A 14,355-nucleotide genomic window follows, 5' to 3' on the forward strand; every position below is an offset into this window, starting at 1 on the left:
TATTTAAGACAAGAAATAAAATAACAAAAACTATAGCCCCCACCAGAAAAAAAAAACACTCCAAACCAATAACACACCATCACCAAATACAAACTAAAAAAGAATTGTACCCAAACCTGATCAGTCCTTCCATTTCTTGAAACTTGCACACAAACTGAAGAAACCCACTCAGCCTTAAAAAGGTCGATCATTTTGATCTCCTAAAATTTCATATCTGAGAGAGCTTTCTTTCTCCGACTCGGTTTTGCTCTCTCTCTCTGCTTCTCTCTCTCTCTACTTCTACCGGAGAGCGTTTTGTTTCCCTTTGCCTGTTTCTGCTGCTTGCTGGGTGAATGCAAAATCCATGGTTGGAAGGAATCTTTTTAGACTAACAGTTGGAAATCTAAAATCTTGCTCCTCTGAATGGCTTTATACACTTGTCGTTAAACACAAGAAGGTTTACATAAAGAGGCATGGACAGAACCAAGAATCCAGCTTTTTCAAAGCAAAATCAAAACAACAAAACCACCCTTTACTCTCTTGAACCCCTTCTTATTTTTATTTACTTAACTATTAGCACTTACCCTGAGATGTGCCATAAATGCTTTATTCCAAACGTATAAAAGCCAACCACATCTCAACTGAGAATTAAACAGTTTTAATGTCTTCGAATCCATGTCCCTGCTCCAAACCCTGATACAGACAGTCACTGGCAGCGGTACAACAGTTCTAAACAGCAGACATCTGATTCTTGACATTTAAAAATAACAATATTGGAAAAAAGGGAGCCTTTTATTTTTCATTAAGTACAAATAGCTTGGGAGTGAGCACATGTCACTGGTTGTACTAACTAGAACTTGCCGTGATTTTAACCTACAGTATTGGATTTCTAAATAAATATTGGCAGAAGCCAAATGCCTATATATCTCTCCTTATCTATATAATCATGTCAAAGACTGCAATTAAATTAATTTGAAGTGATAATTCTACAAAGAGAGATAATTCAGAAATTCTAATTTGCTAGTATTTAGACCCTACTACTTTAGTTACTGGTGAGTATTAATTTAACCTTTGTTCAGTCTTGAACCAAATTAGGGACATCTTTAGTCATTTCATTGCTAGTCCAAGGAGGGTCACATTTCATAGCCAAGCACTGCTAACCACACGAGCACATATGAGTGCAAATGCACACACACATTCCCTATAGAATGAAACAATGAAATGAAAAAACGTACATTTATCTCTATTTCTGTAGCATATTATAGTGGAGTCAGACAGGTCCAGGGCCAAGTCTTAGCTCTCCCACGTACTGTCTATGTGATTCTGGGCAAATGATTTAATCCTTTGTGCCTCAGTTTCTTCATCTGTAAAATGGGAGTCCATAGTATTACCGTAAAAATGGTGTGGCGGAGGCGTCTGACCTCCTCCAACTTCACAGGAGAGGAGGAGAATCAGGATCAACAACCCAAGGCTGATTTCTATGAGGCGGAGCTCAGACATACCTCCTCTCCAACCTTTTTACCAACTCTCACACCATCCTTCCCTTCCACGGCACTCTCCACTTCTCTGCTGGGTACAATAATGCGTTGCAACGGACACATAGAACTCACAGACCATACTCACAGTTATGGGATTTATTAGGGAAGTAACAGGTTACAATTCAGGATCAGGAAATACCCAGGATACAGCTCTTCCATCATGACAGCCTCTCCTCGGCTGTGCTCACAGGCCGACTCCTCTCTGGCCCTTGGCCTCTTAGCCCAGCCTCTGCCCTGCTCAGGCAAATGTTACAAAGCTCTTTAGCTCTGCCAATAAGTGCCCAGAGCACACTACTCTGCCAGGAAGCCTTGGCCTGAAGGCACTCAGCTCTCTCACTCTGTGGGCCAGGAAGCCCATCACCCAATCTCCTGCCAGTCTCCTGGTTCTTCTGTCTCTGTTGCCACTGCTTCTCGTTCTCGCTACTTCTGCCCCACCATCTCTTGCAGTCTGCCATGTTACAGCTCTTCTTTTAAGCCTAGAGTAATGGTAAAACTGACCAATCCCCTCGTTAGGGTTCCATATACCTTATTTGCATGGTTCCTGTCCCACAAGTGTGCCACACACCTTAATTATAGTATTAGTAAGCCATCTAATCCCCTACATGGGCTGCAAGCACCTCATTTGCATAATTCTACCCAATCATTTGGCGGGAGCTATAGACCTTGCAAGCAAGGCCATATAAAAGCAATCCATTGCACTGCCACTATTTAGCTTAGAAAGTTGTTCTGGGTATTCACTGAGATATAGTTTCCGGCACATAACAGGTATTTGATATACACTGCTTCTCCCACCTGCTTAGTGTTTGGAGGGGTCAGGATTGGGAGCCGTGGATGGAAAAATACAGGCTTTGATTGGCGGCAAATCTGTTTTGATCTCCATGTGGCCACATACTAGCTATGTGTCTCTGAGCGAGTGACTTAACCTAATTTACTAAATTTCACTTTCTTCAGCTATAAAATACCCCATAGAGTTTTAAAGAGCAAATTAGATAACATTTGAAAATCACCTAATTTTGGTAGGCATTTATTAAGTGAGTTTCAGGCCTTACAGCTCTTGAAGATTGCTCTAATTAGTACTCTTCAGGTGTAACTTTTAAGTTTAAAAATTTCAGCCGAGAACTTAGGCCTTCTAGACAAGGCGCTTCATTTTACAGCAGAGGAAGGATGTCCAGAGAGCTGACATGCTGGTTCCGAGCTGTATCACCAGTTAATGGCAAACAGCAATTAGAGCCCAGATTCTCTTAATAAACGTTAAGTGCTTTATCCACTGAAACTTATGATGTTGAAGTCAAACGTATTTGCTAATCCAGTTTCAATATTTGTCAGTAATCAAGGCAATACAAATGAAAAACAAACAAACAAAGACTCTGTTTTCCCAAATTTGTTCCCAAGAATGAGCTTATAAATGAACTTTCACAGAGGGGCTGCCAGAGGCTGGCTCTCTCTCTTCCTGAGAAGAGCATATATGGGATGGCAGAGTCTCGTGCCCCTTCCTGTAAAGCAAGGGGACAGCTGAAGAGCAGATCTGCCGTTCTCAGGAGGATGCCCATTCTCCTTCCTCCCTTGTGGACACACAGCAGTCCTGCTCTCTTCATAGAAACCCCTTAACCCTAGTCCCCTGGTTGGAAAGAGCACACTGTTCTACATTCAGTTTATATGCTAACACACTAGGCCACCACACTCAAAATAGAAAATAGTACAATTTTTTCCCTCAGTTTGAAAGCCTTACACCGAATAGGAGCTCAATCAATGCTGGTATTTGTCTGTTAAATAAGGCGAGGACTCTGAGCCTAGTTTCTGATTAAAGGACTCAACCAGCATGGTTCAGGGTTGATTATTGCCCAAGGTAGTATAGAAAATACTAAATTTCTTTCACTCTATCAATGATTTCAGGATCAAAAACAAAAGGCTTTGGGGAACAAAGTCAGATTAGCTATGACTCTGGGGAGGGAGGGAGGAAATGGGATTGAGCAAGACCCAGGTGTGCCTCATTCTAATCAATGTTCCATCTCCCTAGCTGGGAGATGTATAAGTGAGTGTTGGTTTTATTTTCCTTTCTCCCTTTCTGCAAGCCTCAAATGTTTTATTACAAAAACTGGCTTAAAAGAAGGCAAATAATTTGAAAATAGAAATTCCCAATCTGTATAAGATCTAATAATACTATGATATCAAATCCATTCTTAAATCTTCAAGATTTCATTCTCATTTTACTGAAGAAATTTAATAATATGTTTATTTTAAAGATTTCTTCTCCTTGTTTACCACTTCTTCATGCCTTTGGCCCTAGGCTGTACGAGGCGCACGGGCAAGAGCCTGACCCCAGGCTGTGTGGGGCGCTTGGGCAAGAGCTTCACTTTGACAGATCTGGGTCTAAATCGCCTCTACAGTGTGCTGGCCACAAGGCTTTAAATCACTAGATATTCCAAGCCTCAGTTTACTCTCCTATAAAACAGAGTTTTATTATACCTAGCTCTGGGGATTACCATGAGGATTAAAAGAAATAAATGTGAAAATGTTTGTTACAGTGTTTGGTCCATATTAGGTTTTCAGTTAATATTAGTTTCTTTCTTTTCTGATTTTCCACTTTTCAGCACTACTTGAGGTTTTCACTCCAAAAAGGTATAAAGAGGACCAAAAACCAGAGCCAAACCCATTGCTGTTGAGTCATAACAACCCCACAGGTCAGAGTAGAGCTGCCCCATAGGGTTTCCAAGGAGTGCTTGGTGGATTCAAACTGCCAATCTTTTGGTTAGCAGCTGTAGCTCTTAACCACTATGCCACCAGGGTTTCCATAAAGAGGGCAGGAAAATGAATTTAAAGTAGGAAGAACATTAAGTGAGCAAAATGAAAGCATTTTGTTATTAACAAAAGCTGGTCCTAGATCCATGCTCCTACATCCTAACATTCTTCTTTAATCTAATAGTTTTTATCTAATCTCACCATAATTTACTAAAGTATAATTAAATTTTTTTTTGTTTTGCCTTGTTTTTGTCCCTAATCATAGACCCTCCACAGATAAAATATGTCTTATTCGACAGCTTCTTTCTATTGCTTAACTTATGAAAGTACTTTACTTATGAAAATACTTTCAGTGTTGGACCAAATTCGTGCTCTAAGAATTTCTGAAGCCTTCAGTAATCACCCTCATCAGAGTCATTGCTAACAGGTCAGAGGCCTGGGTTCTAGTTCCTTCTGCTCTGCCACACACTATACCAGTGTAATCCATTCAGTCTTTGACCTTTCTTGGAGTCCAGTTTTTTATTTGCTAAATGGGGAGGTTGGATTAGATGATCCCTCTAGCTCCAACATTCTGTCAGTTGTTCTTGATGACGTAATTAACACACAACCGTATAGTAAAGCAGGCAACGCCACCTTCAGTGGGAAATGCCCCTTAACTGTGTGTTGCTTTTAGACACTACACACGGTGGTGGCTTCTTCTGAACTCTAGCAGGGGGGGACCTGGCACTTGCCCCCTGACCCCCGACCCGGCGTCTTCTCAAGACTTTGTGGTAGCACTTGTAAGGGAGCCAGCTTTGTCAAGAGGAGTTTCAAAGGGAGAGAGTTGAACTTTTCAGTGAAAGAATTACTTCTTGCATTTCTTCTTAAGATGAGTGGGAAAAGATTGCATCATACTTTCGTAGTCCAGTAAAAACATTTTTTTTTTTTTTTAAACTAGGGATAGGAGGGGAGAACAGAGGGAAAAGAGACTCTGAAAAGGAAAAATATTAGGGTCATTTTTACAGAGAGTTGAGTTGGGGGAAATGAGAATATTAGAGGGAGGAGCTAGGGCAGATAAAGCCCCCCACTTTATATTTTTATACAGGTGAAATCTGGCTTAAGTGAATTAGAGGGCAGGTGGAGAACATGCCCGGAGGCTGGGTCTGTGTGTGGGTTTACATGTTGACACTAATTGTATTTTACTGCATTCATGCTTCCCTCTTCCTTTCCTTCTCCTCTCTGTGGTCCTGGGTCTCCGTAGCTGTGCTTGTCAAGTCCCCAAACTAGCTTGATCTCCACCTCCTCAGGGCTAAGGCCATTATCTTTATTTCCTGCATTCTTTCCAAATTGTTTACTTTTATGAAAAGGTGGATTTATGTTAAAATTCTAGGTAGACTCCTCTTTCCTCTCCTCCCTATCGTGATCCCTCAGAAAAAAAGAGGAACATGAAACATTAAGAACTCCTTGCCTTTATGCAGGCCTTAAGGCTTTTGAAAGCTCTTTTACATCTAGTATCTCCAGATGACCGGATGGTGTTGGAAACCGCTTGCTTTCTTGCATTTTTCTGACAGGAGCACTTATTCATAGAAATGCTAAATCATTTGCTCAGGTTCACACACACAGTTCACACTAGAGCCAAGACCAGAACCCAGGAGAAAATACCACACAATTACAGCAGAAACAATTTCTAAACATGCATCATGCCACACAAACACTACCTGAAGGTACTGGCAGGAACGCTCTTGTTGACAGGACTCTGCCTTCACCAGGGCCTGGTCCACGTTAACTGAGGCTTTCTGGTAAACCTCCCGGGCTCGGCTCACGGTCAGAGTGGAGGACCAGGCACTCTTCTTCAGGAGCGGGGCATCCAGGTTGACGGGCAGGTTGGCACAGGTGGAGCACTTGACATCATTGTTGCCCCGGGAGGCCTTCACCGCCTGCTCGCTGATGGTGTTGTAGGCCTCCACGAAGTACTGGGAAGCAGAGCGGTCAGGGCACCTGCCCATGGTCATCACGCCCGAGGGGGTGTGGTAGATGCACATGTCACCATCCAGGTTGTCATCCGAGCTCCACCACGCTGGGGAGGCGTTGGATCGCGCTTTGGGCTCGGCACGCCGCTCCTTGCTCTTGCTGCGCTTGCTGTATCTCATGGTCTGCGTGTTGTCGGGGCTGGCTTTGCCCCCGTTGACGCTGCCCTTGGACGGCCCCTCCAGAGAATGCGACTTGGTGAAGAGCTTCTGGACCGAGTGGACCAGATGCCGGATGCGGCCAGGGCTGTCGCTGCGGTGCTCCACGGCAGTGCGCTTGTACTGCAGCGTGTGGTAGCCATCCCGGTTGAGGGGCAGCTGCCTTTCAAACTGATCCAGGAGGTTGGGAGGAATGCGGTTGGCTTTGGTGGCCAGGTTGCGGGGCACCAGGGCACACTCGTCCTTTAGCTCCTGCTGCGACGTGTAGTGTCGCCGCGGGAAGGTGCTGCTGGCCAGCGGGTCGCTGAAGGGGCCCACGCACTCGGCCTGGAAAGAGTTGCGCTGCATGTAGTAGGGGTGGTCGGCCGGGTGGTGGTCCACTGGGCTCAGCAGGTATGGCTTGCGGTCCGAGTGGTGCGAGAGTGAGTCACAGGCGGAATCACAGGTGACACCGTGGTGATGGCTGCGGCTGCCGGATAACCCTTTCATTGCTGATGGGCAGCAACCGCCAGGGTCATCGACGCCCGTGGTCAGGTTCCAGATCCCTCTCCAGCAAAGACCTGGGGATGACAGGGGGGGTGAAGAACAAGAGGGGACATGGTTAACACTTCACTGGGTAAATAGATAGGGTTCTCTTTTAGGGCTGCTGTCTGCTACTGTATTTGTTGTCTGGCATTGTCTGGAAAGCTCTCACCTCTGTGAGGTTGGAAAGCTGACTCCAAAGCTTAGATGGGAAGATGATAGGTGTAAAAGCTATTAAACTTGGAAAACAATTAAAATACTAAATTGTTTTAAAATTATTTGAAAGAGTAAGCATCCTTTCCCCGTGATTCCAATAACTGGGTGCATCTTTCCCTTGCTTCTCTGGTTTTATTCTTAACTATATGTTAATCTGAAAGACAACGGGGTCAGTTCCTCTGAGAAGACTTTGCCATACACCTGACAGACAGAATTAGTTCCCTTCCTGTCCTCCATGGCATCTAATGCAGCCTCCACCTGCATGTACAGGAGTTGTTTGCTTCTGGCTCTCTCTTCTGGCTCAAGTTCCTTGATGGCTGGGCTGATTTTTAAAGAGCTTGGCTACTAACTGAAAGGTTGGCAGTTTGAGTCCAGCAGGAAGCACATCAGGAGAAAGGCGTGGTGATTTACTTCTGAAAGACCGTTCTCATGTTCTCAGAGTAGAACTGAAAACGGGAAAACTCCACAGGGCTCTCAGTGGCTTATTTTATGGAAGCAGATTGCCAGGTCTTTCTTTCAAGGCACCTCTGGGTGAGCTGGAACCTTCAACTTTTCAGTTAGTAGCTGTGTGTGTTCGGACCACCCAGGGACTTCTTATTGTTGCTGTTAGTTGTTGTCAAGTTGATTCTGACTCATGGTGACCCCATTTGTGTCAGAATAGAACTGTGCTCCATAGGGTTTCCAAGGCTGTGACGAACCACCAACCTTTGGGCTAATAATTGAGTACTTAACTATTTGCACCATCCAGAGATACTCAGAGAATCCTTAACAGGGTTAAATTTATGTTTTTAAGCAAAACGGTGTCAGCAAGCTAATTTAGATGGAAAAATCCATTGTATGAAAACATCTCTCTCTATAAAACAGGTCCTTTCAATTATGAATAAAAAACAAAAACAAAAATGGCAATCCAGTAGGATTTTGGTCACGTAATGTCTTATGATTATACATAATAGACTCTCAATACACAAAATAATATAATGCTTCAAACGTTCCTTCTGAAGCAGCTGGGTCTTGTGTAGATTTTTTCTGCTAAACAAAATGTGAAACTGACAAGAGCTGAAAACATGAATTATACATATTTACTTCAAAATGTACAGGATTATTTTAATCATGTATTCAGTATTTAATTATCTTTAATATGTGAACAGCATTTCATATAAGAGGATATTACCTGTGGACAAGCAGAGCAAATGAAGAGCCTTTTCAAGGCCATTAATAATGAATTACGTTATATGATGTAATGGATGGTAATTTCTGTAAATAAGCATAGTGTGATTTTTACTAAAAATTTCAGTGGGCTTTTTCAGCGTAGGGATAAGCATATGTATTTTCTTAAAAGGATAGTAAATTGCATCCAGGATAAATACGTTAACTTTCCCCCTTCTTAACTGAAACTTTGTAAAAGGTTACTAAGATCCTTTTTTCTCTATGATGTGGTCAAATTAGGGCATGAAAAAATGGCAATAAACAATTATAATCCTTTCTAAAAGCTCAACCTGCCTTTCTGGTCAAGGTTAAATAAATGATTTATCACCCTAGTCCTTTCTCTAGAAAGTCATGCACTCTCTTCTACCCTCTTGTCATTTACAAGGAAAAGACATCATTTTTTAAATTATAAAATAAAGCAACACGTTCAGTGAATTCTCGATGGGTAGAGGCAGATGTGCTAAAACCCTAATGCTGCTGACAATGCCTGGGCAATTGCTGGTGGCACCCACCATGTAAGGACGGCTCCTCCTTCTCTCCTTCACTTTCCACCTTCCTTACTCTTACATCCCTTTCCAGCCATGACTGACTATCATTCTTTTTTCCTTCTTCTAATTCTTGTTTATAAGTGGCACCCGCGGACACTGCTTCCTCCCGCCTGTGGTGTGACCCTCACATGCAGGGTCTGGTGCTTGCTGCTGAGGAAGACGACCAAATGCATAAAGTAAACCCCCCATGGCCACAGGGCTTACAATGGGCTTGAAAGACATGACCTAGCCATAGAAGAGGCGAATAACTATTCTTGTTTCTTACGCATTTTTAGAGACAGAAGCTGCTAGCTGCCCCTGGATTAGATTTTAAGTAGCTGTAAAGTATTTCTGAAAATAGTAAGAGAAATTGCCTTCATGCCTTGCTCTTTGAGCAGGCTGGGAGTGTGGGTCAACATGCCTTCACAAGGGTTTCCATGACTACGGTGATCGTCGCTCATATTTCCTTGTTCAGTATGACTTTGAAATTATGTTTTGTTGTCCTCCTGAGTTCAATTCTACCACAAGACCATATGTCCTGATTTTTGGCTTAGAAAACTTGTGGACTATAGTGTTGACCATGCGATGAGCTCAGAGCGTGAGATGCACGCTGTTCTTAGAGAGTCCCGCACCTGGGGCTGAGCATTGCCACACAGTGGGTGACTACAGCAAGAATGATCAAGCACCAAAAAGGAAATTCTTAAGGTAGGTCTTTTGTTAGACTCAAGGAAAAAACAAACCACCCATTAGAAGATGCTGACCAGGGAAAGACAGTCTTGCAAAGCTGGGAAGTCCTTATTTCATTTTGGTTTCTGTGTATCTTTATTTAGAGGCTGATCTTTCTTTACATGCAGAGAAAGGAGCAAATTGAAGGCCCTGGACTGTCTTACTCAGTGAGGTCTGTAGCCAGGCAATCATGGCTTACTTTAGAAAGAACAATGTGGTGGACCTTGCCCCAAAAAACTGGGAGCATTGTGCTCTTGGTTGGGGAGGCAATGTCCCTCCATCTGCCTGAGACTTGCCTGTGCCATGTTATAGCATTCAATGGAAGAGAAAGAGAGGGTTCTCTTTTGAAAAGTAAGAGGTAGTCCCAGAATAATGACTACATTTTCCAGTCTTTGTAGACAGGTGGCTGTTATGGATTGAATTGTGTCCCCCCAAAATGTGTGTCAACTTGGCCAGGCCACGATTCCTAGTATTGTGCGATTGTCTTCCACTTTGTCATCTGATGTATATTTTCCTCTGTGTTGTAAATCCTACCCCTATAATGTTAATGAGGAAGGATTAGAGGCAGTTATGTTAATTAAGCAGGACTCAATCTTCCAGATTAGGTTGTATCTTGAGTTAATCTCTTTTGAGATATAAAAGAGAGAAGCAAGCAGAGAGACAGAAGGACCTCATGCCACCAAGAATGAAGAACCAGGAAGGGAGTGTTTCCTTTGGATTCAGGGTCTCTGCACTGAGAAGCTCCTAGACTAGGAGAAGATTGATGAACAAGGACCTTCCCCCAGAGCCAACAGAGAGGGAAAGGCTTTCCCTGGAGCTAGCACACTGAATTTGGACTTTTAGCCTCCTAGACTGTGAGAGAATAAATTTTGTCAAATCCATCCACTGGCGGTATTTGTGTTATAGCAGTATAGATAACTAAGACAGTGACTCATTCTGGTTAAGGAAATATAATTGGAAATGGCATGTGCAATTTCTAGGAAGTGTCTGTAAAGTGAGGAGCATGCCTTCTGGAATGTGGACATGAGGGCTGGGTGGGCAGTGACCTTGTACCATGATGTGGAAGTCAGTTTGAGGATGGAAAACTGTAAGGACTTGGCCATATGGAGTGCCACATCAGTCCAAGACTCAGTACCTCTGCATCTTGTTTATGTGGGAGAAAATAGACCTTTACCTTGTATAAGTTACTGCTTTTTGCTTTTTGTTATTTCATTTTCTGACACTTGCATCTAAACCTGTCCCTAAATGTCGACTTAGATTCCTAAGGGTAAAAAAAAAAAGTTTTTTTTTTTTTTTGTAGACAGGGCCAAATCATGGAGACCTTTAGTAAGCTGTGCTAGTACACTGGGCTTTCTCGTGTAGGTGCTGGTACTGCATCAGAGGGGTTTACACTAGACAGTGACAGGGTCATATCTGTACTAAAGATTAGTCCGTCTGCAGTTAGAGAACAGATTTGGGGGTGGGGAGAGGCATGACGATCTAAAAGAAACTATTATTTGTTGCTTGGGCAGCTCATGAGAGAAGACAGATGGGGGGAAGGAGCACCCCAGAAGAGGGAAAGGATGCCCTGGCCCACTGGGGCAGTGTCCCCCACACCTATCCCCATTCCTCCCCCCCAGTATGTCAGCCACAGTCTAAACACACACACAGCACTTTGTCTAGATGGGACAGAGTCTTTCTCCGCTATGAGGATGAAGATTGTTCTACTAGTAATTTTTTCCTCTGATAATAGTAAATCCCAATACTTCCAAGAGTGAGAATAAAGAGCTATATGAATACTCAACAGGTTTATGATTTTAAATTAAAAAAAAAAAAAAAGTGACATGTTCTCATTAACATACTACTGAAAAACAAAGCCATGTTATTTTGGGCTAAGAGGTTAACATTGACCAAAGGCCCACTTTCTGGGTATTTTTTGATCTTCTGAATTTGTAGCTGCAAAGGATAGCCAAATATCAATTTGTTTCACTTTCTCAGACTTTTTCTGTGTGAAGATTTTCATCTGTTGTATACTTAAAATCATACAAATGCCATTAGAATATTTTTGAATAAGCGTACTCTAAAATGTACTGTTATACTACTCAGCGTACAATGTTAAGCCCTTTTAAATGTGTAGAATGTATCCTGGCTTTTCAGTAACAATTGCTATCCTAATCATCTGCAGTGTGATTAACAAATAAATGCCTTTGGAGGTATTTTTCTTTCAAAAGATATTGTATTATATTAAAAAAAAGGAAAGAAAAGAAACTTTCTCCAATTTGGTCACAGTAGGTAGTACAATTACAACTGAAGCCTTAAAGAAGTGATTTTATAACAGTTTTCAGAATAAAAAGCTGGACGGTGGAGTTTTTTGAGAAAATGGCTAAACAGGTCATCATTAATATTGGTGTATAGTTATGAGTGGAAACCCTGGTGGCGTAGTGGTTAAGTGCTACAGCTGCTAACCAAAGGGCTGGCAGTTTGAATCTGCCAGGCGCTCCTTGGAAACTCTATGGGGCAGTTCTACTCTGTCTTACAGGGTCGCTATGGGTCGGAATAGACTTGACGGCACTAGGTTAGGTTATAGTTATGAGTGCTAGGTGGGTAAGAGATTACAGGATTTAGGAGAGAATTCTCAAATGGTGATAAGTCAGTTAGTAAATTACAAAACCTTATGATGTTATTTTGGATTGACACAGGTAGGAAGGTAACTGCCCCGAAGGAACGTGACCTGAGCCATGTGCTCCCCATGGGATCTCCTCATTCCATATTTCCAGGAGAGTGTCTGAATACCTCAGCTAAGCCTACAGGTTGGCTCCCCTGGTTGTTAGCTAAGAGGATATGGTCGCCTAGGACACACCTAGCCCATAGCCCTGAAGGATACATTGTAGGTAGGGGACACTCTACCTTATGGGGGTAGAATTGATGTCTTTGAGGAATATTCACAGAGAAGAACAAAATTCATCAGAGTCTACTAAAAAATAAGTTGAGAAAGCCACTGTGCAAGTGACTGATTAATCTAGGACAAACAAGGAATGGTGGAAAAAGGCAGACCCCAAAGCACTCAAGACCACACACAACACAACTTGAAAAAAGCAATGGGACTAGCCTATGATAAAAACTGAGTTATTTCTCTCTGCATCTCTCATGACCAGCTAAATAGTCTTGTGAACATGTTCTGGCACATTCTAGGTAACTTGCTTCACAGCCAGACTATTTTTTTTTACCTGAATCAAATTTTTCCACATTAATATTTTTTTGAGGATGCTGTTGCTTTCCTTATCAAGTTTGCTAGGCACATCTACTTTATCAACTACTGACTCCCAAAACATGATTGCAGAGGATCCCACCTACTTTGGGAATGTTTCCCCTACCCACAGCACCTGCTGTGTCCCAACCACCACTCTCGAAGGTGATCACCACATCCTGGAACACCTGCTGACTGAACCTGGTTTGAAGACCAGACCCAGGGAGACCAAGCCAGAGGCTTATCTGCACTGTCAGATGCTCACTCCTGGAAATTTAAACGGAAACATTCCTGGAGTGAGTCACAAAATCTGGGGAGCTTATCTGTAAGGTCATGTAGAGGAACAGTAAGTGTCGGCACCCATGAAACTGTGGGGCAGCAGAAACCAAGGGCCCTGCAGAAAGAGCATGAGAGGAGAAAGGAGAGGGGCTCACATGCAGAGAGAAGCAGACCCAGAAACCATGCAACCCCAGGGGAAGAAACAGGGGAGCTGCCTGACAAAACGTTCCAGGTCTAGTCAGGCCAGCTGCACACCCAGGGCAGTTGTCCTAGGTAGGCCCAGAAAAGCTTACCCATCCAAGTAAAGGGGGCCCTCCTGCACAGCTTGGGTAACTTCAAGCATAATAGAACCACCACCAAAGTGGTCTATGTCCCAGAGGGGTCACCTTGGACTCAGCCTTGGAAATAGCCGCATCAGAACTGGCTGAGATATCTTTACTTGGCTTTATACCAGTTTATGCATTATTGGCTCCACAATCTATGTGCTCTTTCAAAACTATCATCCGTGCCTGCCTACATGGGAGGTGGTTAGAGACTACGTACAAGGTGAGGAGATCGGCAGTTTCTGCAGCTAGTCATTTTCACTGTTCTACAGAGTCTTTTTTTTTTTACAGAGTCTTAGGAAGAAAGGCCTGGCCATCTGCTTCCAAAATTAGCCAGTGAAAACTGCACAGACCACAACAGTCTGACCACATCATATCCTGGGGATGGCGTAGGACTGGACTGTGTTTCGTTTTCTTGTGCGTGGGGTCACCATGAGTCAGGGGCCAATTCTGCAGGCAGCTAATAACAATGACATCTTTTTCCGTAAGTGAGTTCTGCCTTCCCTGGCCATAGCTTCATTTGGATCCAATTATAGAATTCCTGGGGCTACACCAGGGACCCCAGACCAGGGCTTTGAATATCTGAGACTGGAGAACTCCAGGAGTCCTCACAACTACTTCTCACTTTAAGATAAAGTGACTGCCTATTGTACTCATAAGACACAGAGACACCCTCCCCCCTAGGCCCCACATCCCATGCTCATAAGAGAATCAAGCAACTGGAGAACATTTATTTCTTCAAGAGATGCAGGTGACGTGCTGACGGTGCAGGTCTGAGGGTCACTGCTTCCCTCAGCTCTGCCGCCTCCGGTAGCCCTCAAACGTACACAAGTCTGAAATTATACACTTTGTCCAGATTACTTGAGCCCTTATTTTACAGTTTTCTTGACAACAGTCCATGAAAGGGCT

The 14,355-nt window shown here is 43.2% G+C and overlaps 1 protein-coding gene across 25 annotated transcripts in view; it reads right to left on the reverse strand.

Moving 5' to 3' along the window:
* Nucleotides 1-14,355, reverse strand: part of DLGAP1 (DLG associated protein 1) — a 1,139,806-nt gene that overhangs the window by 400,890 nt on the left and 724,561 nt on the right. For 17 of the 25 annotated variants that reach the window (XM_049901313.1, XM_049901319.1, XM_049901317.1 and 14 more), the window contains one exon: nt 5,954-6,981. In XM_049901313.1, coding sequence (XP_049757270.1) covers nt 5,954-6,981 — 1,028 coding nt within the window. Of the gene's footprint in view, nt 1-110; nt 531-563; nt 929-5,953; nt 6,982-14,355 lie in introns of those variants that run through there. The other 8 variants (XM_049901330.1, XM_049901332.1, XM_049901334.1 and 5 more) reach the window with 3 other exon arrangements.

Source organism: Elephas maximus, chromosome 11 (genome assembly GCF_024166365.1).
Source record: "Elephas maximus indicus isolate mEleMax1 chromosome 11, mEleMax1 primary haplotype, whole genome shotgun sequence".
In the NCBI taxonomy this organism is placed as follows: Eukaryota; Metazoa; Chordata; class Mammalia; order Proboscidea; family Elephantidae; genus Elephas; species Elephas maximus.